This window comes from Aethalodelphis obliquidens, unplaced genomic scaffold (assembly GCF_003676395.1).
Source record: "Aethalodelphis obliquidens isolate GAN/ISIS:26980383/991018 unplaced genomic scaffold, ASM367639v1 scaffold42, whole genome shotgun sequence".
NCBI lineage: Eukaryota > Metazoa > Chordata > Mammalia > Artiodactyla > Delphinidae > Aethalodelphis > Aethalodelphis obliquidens.
Window position 1 is genome coordinate 12,346,372 of NW_020837986.1, and position 8,845 is coordinate 12,355,216.

Here is an 8,845-nt window from a genome sequence, read left to right on the forward strand (position 1 = left end):
AATTTCTTTCCTCAGTGTGTTATAGTTTTCTGCATACAGGTCTTTTGTCTCCTTAGGTAGGTTTATTCCTAGGTATTTTATTCTTTTTGTTGCCATGGTAAATGGGAGTGTTTCCTTAATTTCTCTTTCAGATTTTTCATCATTATTTTATAGGAATACAAGAGGTTTCTGTGCATTAATTTTGTATCCTGCTACTCTACCAAATTCATTGATTAGCTCTAGTAGTTTTCTGGTAGCATCTTTAAGATTCTCTATGTATAGCATCATGTCATCTGCAAACAGTGACAGTTTTACTTCTGTGCTTATTTTTTAATTATATGATGTGATATTAATTTCTATTTATGTTAGTGATATAAAGTTTCCTTTTAAAAATAAATGTATTTCAATAAATTTAAGTAAAATTGTGTTGATTAAAGAAAATATTAGCTAGAAGGCCTACTGGCAGTACATGGGTATGGGAAATGGTTCAAATGTGGGACCCAGTGATTTCAGCTAATGCCAGGCCCCTGCTCCCCTCCTCCCGCTGCCAGGCCAGGGAATGTCACACCTGTCCCCCAGCAGGCCTGGCTCTGGGCCCGCAGGAGTTGGGGACTCACCTCTTACTGCACCACAAGGGACACTGTCTTTCTCATGAGTTTGACCACAGTGTTCACGGCTTCATTGACCAGTCCAACAGGGCTGGAAAAGGGAGGAAACTGATAAAACTCAGTGAAGTTGGCAGAGCAGCCAAGCAGGAGAAGTGGGAAGAGGGTGGAAGATGGTGGAGCACCTTGAAGTCAGGTGACTTGAGCCTTTATCCAGGGGTATCATCACTTAGAACCCCATGTCTGACCAGCAGCTCACCCCAATACCCCATGAGTCTCATCACAACCCTGAGACCTTATCCATTCATCCATCCATCCATTCATCTATCCATCCATCCATCTATCCATCTATCCATTCATTCATTCATTCAACACATATTTACAGAGCACCAACTATGTGCCAGAAACCAAGCGAGACCGGGGACACAGGGATGAGCAAAGCGCAAGCACCTCCTAAACGGGTACCTAAATAGTATATTGAACAAGTTTGGCTAAGTCTGGCTCCTTCCCACCTGCAGCTCTCAGCATAACTGTCACCTCCTCAGAGCAGCCCTCCGTGACTGCTTGTCTAAGGGAGGGCTTTGTATCATAGTGCCCTGTTAAGTGTGCTGCTCTGCCCAGGGATCATTGCAATGTGACACTTTCCTTGTGGGCTCTTTATTAGTGTACTGAATGCTCATCTGTCTGCCTTTCCCTCCAGAGAATAAGCTCCATGAGAAAAGTTCCTTGTCTGCTGTCACCAGTACATTCTCCAGAGCTCAGAATGGTGGCTGCCTGGCACATAGCAGATGTGTAATACATTTTTGGCTAAAGGAATAAATGAAGGAAACATACAATTAAATATATAATGAAAACTTGTGACAAGAACTCAGAAGGGCAAGAGTAGATTCTTATAAGAGAGAATAAGAGAAACTTTGTTTTAGACCCTGAAGCATGAAACGTACATTGAGATGGCTTGGGGGAAAAGGTGTTCTATGTAGCCAGAGCAGCCCGTGCACAGGTTTTGAGGTGGGAAGAAGTTTGTCTGAGGCACAGAGCAAAAGCTAGCATGTCCAGGGCAGAGTGGGCAAAGGGGAGAGCACAGGGACATGAGGGTCGATCCAGACCAAGCAGTGCCTAGATGGCCCTGAGGAGGGCTTGGGATTCCACCCAAAGTGGAGAGAAAAGCCCTGAGAGAATTTGGAGCAGCGGAGTGGAATGCCATTTTACAGATATGGACACTGGGACCCAGAGGGCAGGATGAATTCCCTGGGACTATGGGCAAGGGTGTATCCACCAGGGCTCAGGCATTCGGACTTACACCTCAGTCTTTCCAAGCAATAATAGGCCGTGGAGCCTTTCTTTGGTTTTGGGGGGTCTTTAGGCAACGTGTGATCAGATTCGTTGTTGGGGTAGGATGGATTGACTTCCGCTCATGGCTCAGCCTTGTTCCCTGCCAGAGGCAACCTTCCGCCCTCCCCCTGAAGGCAACCTTCAGTTCCAGACCACTTTTCCTCTCTCAGCCGTGACCAGAGTCAGCCTTTCTCCCTCCACCCTCTTCCCTGGGCTACACATGCTCTTTCAAGCACACAGTGTAAGATGTAGATTTTGTGGGTTACCAGAGATCAGTGATTTAAATGGAGAGGATTATGTTTTCAAGATCTCATTTTGGGAATTTTCCAGTGGGTTGAGGATGATTTGGGGAAATCTGAGATTAGAGTCCATGTTAGGTATTTACTCCTCTTTCTCCCTCCTAACTGGAGGCAAGAAGGTAAACACAGTTTATTATTATTATTGTTTTATTATTATTAAGGGACATTATATAATAACAAAAGGGTCAGTTTTTCAAGAAGATATAGCAATGCTAAATGTGCATGCACCTAACAACAGAGCTTCAAAAAGTATAAAGCAAAAACGGATAAAGCTGAAAGGTGAAATAGGCAAATTCACAGTTATGTTTGGAGAGGTCAACACTCGTGTCTCAGTAATGGGAAGAACAAAGAGACAGAAAGCCAGCATGGATATTATTATTACTGAGAGCTTAGTATGTGCCAGGCTGAATGCTAAACACTTGCATTTTCTCATTTGGTCAGCACAGTACCTATGAATTAGGTATTATTATCATCCTCAGTTTACAGATGTGAAAACTGAAGCTTAGAGAGGCTAAATTGGTTACAAAGTCACAAGTTAGTGGCAAAGCAAACTTGACACAAGAGTCTGAACTCCTTTTCACCATACTATGCTCCCTCCCAGGTACAGGAATAAGGTTGAAATTAGGGGTCCCAACTCCTCTGGGAGCCCTGCTCTGCTGAGATGGGTGGGCCTGACCTGTCCGGTAAGGTGAGTGAGATGTTGACTGGGTCGTTGGTGTATTATTCCACGATCACTGTGGAGACACCAGTCTTGGCATCAGTTTCAATGCTGACACTAGTCTGGAGGCCCAGGTCGACAAGCTCACCCAACAGAGGCCTGCAGGAAATAAGATTCACAGTGAACAGAGGTCTAGAAGTCCATTCACACTGCCCACTTGAGTTCATCCATCTGTGTGGACATTATATGGGATGTCTATGGATAATGTCAATATGGTCTATTTTCTTTATGGAATCTACTTTTTTACATTAGGAGTTTATTCACCTGGCCACATGGGTTTGGTTCATGTGATATTTCTATACAGGATCACACTGATAATTAAAATAAAAATAATAGTTAACATTTATTGAGCACAAATTCTGTGTTAGGTGTTTCAAAAAAACTATTTTACATGGATTGATCCTTTGAATCAGTACACCAATACCATGAGGGAAAAGTATTATTATTGGTACTGGTACCTGGTATAGGGAAGTTAAGTAACTATCCCAAGACCTCACAGGTAATGAATGATGAAATCGTAGTGCAGTTAATTTATAAAGACTCTTCTACACATCCTCATCTTCCTGTCTCTGTATCTGATTCCAGATTGGAGATCCATCGGCCATGCCGCACTGCCTCTCCCAAACCTCAGATTCTAATGCCTACTCATAGGGTCAGGGTGACGTTCATGGTGATGGGGATACTCAGGCTAGCGCCTTTGCCATCAGGAGTCACTTCAGATTTGATATCCAGGATGTGGACGTTACTGATTTTCAACCTGTGCAAAAACCACAGTTCACCCTTGTCACTCCTCATGACAGCCATTGCTGGGCGCTTCTCACGATGCCAGCATCGTGATGCACATGTGAGCCTCACCGACTTTGCCTGCTTTGGTCTTCATGAGAGCCCTGTTCAGAGGTTTGAATCTCTCCATTGGATGGCGTGGCATACTGAGATTCAGACAAATGTGGTTTCCCCCGAGACTCCAAGTGCTGCAGCCAGAATTTGTTTTTTAATTGAAGTATAGTTGCTTTACAATGTTGTCTTGGTTTCAGGTGTACCGCAAAGTGATTCAGATATAGATACAGAGATAGATAGAGGTAGATAGAGATATATATTTTATTTCAGATTCTTTCCCCTTATAGGTAATTACAAAATATTGAGTAGAGTTCCCTATGCTATGCAGTAGGTCCTTGTGGGTTATCTATTTTATATATAGTAGTGTGTATATGTTAATCCCAAACTCCTAATTTATCCCCCCACAGCTCTTTCCCCTTTGGTAACCATAAGTTTGTTTTCGAGGTCGGTGAGTCTGTTTCTGTTTTGTAAATAAGTTCATTTCTGTCATATTTTAGATTCCACATATAAGTGATATCATATGACATTTGCCTTTCTCTGACTTACTTCACTTAGTATGTTCATCTCTAGGTCCATCCACGTTGCTGTAAATGGCATTATTTCATTCTCTTTTATGTACAGTCAGAATTTGAACCCAGAACTGGTGGACTCCAGAACTTCATGTGTGGAGCCACCTATGTATTGTGAATTCTGGTTTCCTCTCTCCTGACGGCATTCAGACTATATACACTCAGCTATTTTCAGAGAAGACAAGTCTTCTTCCTTGGAAAAGTGGCTTTAGGCACCAGCAAACAGGTAGAGGTAAGGGTAAAGAGAACCTTCATCCTGACCCTGAAATCACAGAATGAGAAAGCCCAAACCCATGAGATGCCCAGATAGGCCCTGCAGCCCTGCCTGTAATTTACCCAAACTCTGGTAGAGCTGGCCTCAGACGACTTCCGCTCTGCAGGGACACACAAGGTTTATTCACCTTTCTGTCTTTGACCTTAATCTTACGTCCCCTGAAGATATGTATTCTCTTTTCCTGGAACAAAGATTTCCACCATGAAGCAGTGACTCACCCCATAACCTTTTCCACTACTTGAAAAATTTTAGAAAGGACTTTGTCCAACAAGTTCTCAGCTTCCTGGATCTTCTGCTGGGCCTCCTGCCAAGATGTGGATTCCCGGAGCGCCTCCAAGTCAGCCTTCAATTTCTGAAGGATAGCTGTAGAAACAGTCTCCATTTAGTGTGATACACAACTTACGAAGCAACTACTATGCACCAGATACTAAATGAGACCATGTGCCTATGTTATTTCATTTAATCTTTATAACAACCCCATAAAGTAGATATTATTATTGTCTGCACTTTCAGATGAGGAAATAAAGGATCAAAAGGTTAAGAAATGGGCCTAAAGTCACACAGCTAAGGAGACCTTGTTCCTTCCATGCTGCCTTCACACTAAGATATACTCATCATTCGTCAACAAAGCAATCGATCCGGTGACCAGGCAATAGATATTGATTGCACATCAGCTCCTAGTAGTGAAGCTCTAATGAGATGCTCACACAAACAAAATAAACTTAGAATAAACTAAGAAATGGAAAATCTAGAATCAAGGAAAAAATATGGCTCCAACTCATGAAAGTGGCAAATAGGAGTCCCTGGATGACAGCTTCGCAGCAGGCCTAGAAAGCAATAATTCATACAGGAGCAGGAGGACAGAGTGTCCTAAAGGGGGATCTTCAGAGAAAAGAGGGATTTGATAGAGCAAATGACATGGCAGAAGTAGGATGGCACATTTGAAAAGAATTAAGAATATATGTGCAGAAAATAATTCAAATGAGAAACAACAAGGCAACAACTCGCTCAAGGAGAAAAAAAAGGCTACAAGACAAGATATGTAATCATAGTACAGCAACATGGCTCTGCAATGGACAGTATCTATCTACCTAGTTATAATGACGCAAACAGAGATGGAAACTACATCTGGTCCCGTAACTAACTAGGTGACCTTGATCCAGACACTTCTGTTTCTGAGCTCAGTTTTATCGGCAATGAAATTGGAGAGTGGATCCCTTCTGTATCTTTGAAAGTTGCCTAAGCCCTGGCAAGGTTTGAAAGGCAGTCATGTACAGAAGTTAGTTTCTTCTATAAAGAATGTTTGTCAGTGTGCTGCTAATGTTTCCAGAAAATGAAAAGCAGACCAAGTTCTTTTAAGAAATCATAATTATAAGGAGATATATTTAAGTAGAACGGTAGGTAGTTTTAAAGCTACCTAAGCTAAGTAGGGCTCAATTTCCAATCAGTTAATACAAATTACTAAGCTAATTGAATGACCCAACAGAAGAATATGCTAAAAATATAAATAAAATATTTGAGTTAAAATATGTAGATTCTTTCATAATTAGAGAAATGGTAAGTGAAATGAATTATAACCTTTCATCTGTGAGACTGGCAAAATCTTTAAGTTTTCCATACCAGTGCTGTCAAGGGAGTAGAAAAAAAGACTATTAGAGAAAATGTTAACATAGGGGATTATTTGTCAATATCCAATATAATTTAAAATGTGCATACCTTTTGAACTTTTGAAATGTCACTTTTAGGAATTTATCCTATGCATGTATTAGAAAATTTACAGTGATATAATATGTAAAGTTTTATTTATTTAAGCATTGCTTGTTTCTAGAAAAATTAAAAATGAATGAACCAGGAACCAAATCACCACCTCTCTCAGGAAACCACCCATAAAGAGCAGCGCCTAAGGAAGAAAAAAAGGAGTGATCAGAAGAGCCTGGGGGCAGGATGGGAGTGGAGATGCGGACCTGCTGGGGGGTGGGCTTGGGGATGCGGGGTGGGGGGGTAGGCTGGGACGAGGTGGGACAGTGGCGTGGACATATATGCACTGCCGGGCGTTGAGTGGTTGGCTGGTGGGGGACAGCCATGTGGCGCAGGGGGATCAGCTCGGTGCTTTGTGGCATCCTATAGGGGTGGGATGGGGGGGTGGGAGAGGGGGAGATGCGGGGACATGTGTATATGTGTGGCTGATTCACTTTGTCGTGGAGCGGAAGCTGGCATGCCGTTGTGGGGCAATTGTGCTCCAATGGAGATGTTAAAAAAAAAAAAAAAGAAAAAAGAACCAACAAATCACAGTGAAAATGAAAACAGCAGGAAAAGTATTTGTCTCAAATGTTAGAGCAATGGATTATTATGTATAATACGTAAAAAGTTTATCCTAATGTATAAAAATATTATAAATGCCCCCTTTATGGCAAATGAAATAAACAACAAAATGTAGATAGTAAGCAAACAGGGGAAAATGTTCAAGCTACAGCAAACTTCAAATTGAACAACAAAGTATGTTTTTATATCAATTGACTTGGCATAGAAGATGTAATAATATTAGTACCATTGTTTAAAGTGAAATTGATGAATACCTTTGACAGTGGATAGAAAGCAGGAGCATGGCAGTATGTATTGAGAGTCATTAAAGTGTTCATACCCTTTGACCCAGCAAAAATAATAATAATAATAATTTACCCTAGATATATAAAATTGTGAGAAGGGGTAACATTTTTTACCAATTAAATGACTTCTTTTAAATGAATAGATTGTACACTTTTAAAAAAGAGCAGCCCCTGGTGGCAGCCTTTGGTAATACAGGCATAGTGTCTAGGAGGCAAGCTCCTAGTTGCCACTGATCATGCCTCTTGCTGACTCACGTCCAAGTGTACTGTCAACGGTCTCAAGTCCTTTATCGAGAACAGGTTTCAGCTTGCTCACAACATCATTGCCGAGATCCTCAAGAAGAGACGCTGAGGTCCCAGTGAGCAGGCCACACAAGAGAATAAGTTTCCAAAGCTGAAACATCTTGTCCTGACACCTGGACAGTCATGGGAGGAACAGGAGTGAGAATTACCTGTAGAGAAAAGGGATCTTTGATGAGCACTTATCACTCTTACACTCAACAGTCCTTTAAGATCGATGTGGTTATCTCCTCTCTTACAGATGGCCAGCACAGGTCAGAAAGCTAGAGGAACTTGCCCAGACATACACAGCCAGTGAGTGGAGGAGCTGCTATATGACAAGTCACACTTGACTCCAAGTCAATGCTCTTTACACAGAGGTCCTTTGCACATACTCTCTTCTCTGCTTGGAACATTTCCCTCTTCTTTGCCTTTTTACCTAAGTCACTTCCTACTGACTCTCTAGCTTCAGTAAGACATCATCATGTCCTCTATGAAACCCTATCTAGGCCCCTCCCCAGAGTCTAGGTTTAGGGGGCCCCACTCCACCATTTTGCTGCCTTCATTCTCTGATTGGAGTCCTGGGTACCAATTAGTGATGACTTGTCTGTCTTTCCCACCACGCTGTGAACTCCTTAGAGGAGGGATTGTGACTTATTTCACTGTTGAATTCCCAACCCATAGTAAAAAGCCTGCACCTAGTACAGTACAACAAAATAAAGGTTTGCCAAATAAAAGTATGAACAAATAAAAGGGTGCCACATCATGACACTGCATTGCTCATCAGTTTGACCCTTCTAATATAATCTATCTATTTCTTAATTTCCTATTTTCAAAATAGTAGCTAATTCAAGTGGCCCTTCCCTTTGCCTCTTGCCCCCAACACCTTCTGAAGGCCTCCATGTGGGGAAACATTATTGCGGAAGTCCACCATTCACAGGTTTGGAGGAAAATACCAAATCCTTGCTCCCCTGCACAGTCTCCTGGAATTGTGCTGGGTGGTGATGGCCCTTATATGGTGGTGATGGGATGGGAGCCTGCCCATGGAAGCAAGCCCTGGTTTCAGAGCCATCCAAGGAGACTCCAAAGAAAATAACCCCTGTCCAGAGTGAACACAGAGACTTCCAACCCAAAGATCACTGAGGATGCTTGAACTGGAATGGATGGATATGGAGAGGACTTTGTGCCAAGACTAAGATCAGGTTCGCATAGAGCCTCCAGCTGCCAAGACGGTTGCCATTGTGGTGGGGGCTGGGGTAAAGACTGAGAATGGATAGAATTGATGAGTTGGAGAATGTTCTGGCAGGAGGACCCACAGGGATCATCCAGCCTAATTCTGTCTTCATT

At 42.3% G+C, this 8,845-nt stretch overlaps 1 protein-coding gene across 1 annotated transcript; it reads right to left on the reverse strand.

The window, feature by feature from the left end:
• Positions 1-488: 488 nt before the first annotated feature.
• On the reverse strand, positions 489-7,665 carry BPIFA2 (BPI fold containing family A member 2). Its single transcript, XM_027078050.1, is given in 5 exon segments — positions 489-678; positions 2,892-3,032; positions 3,583-3,690; positions 4,832-4,976; positions 7,487-7,665. Coding segments are annotated over 5 exon segments (720 nt in total). The 5' UTR covers positions 7,623-7,665.
• Positions 7,666-8,845: the final 1,180 nt, after the last annotated feature.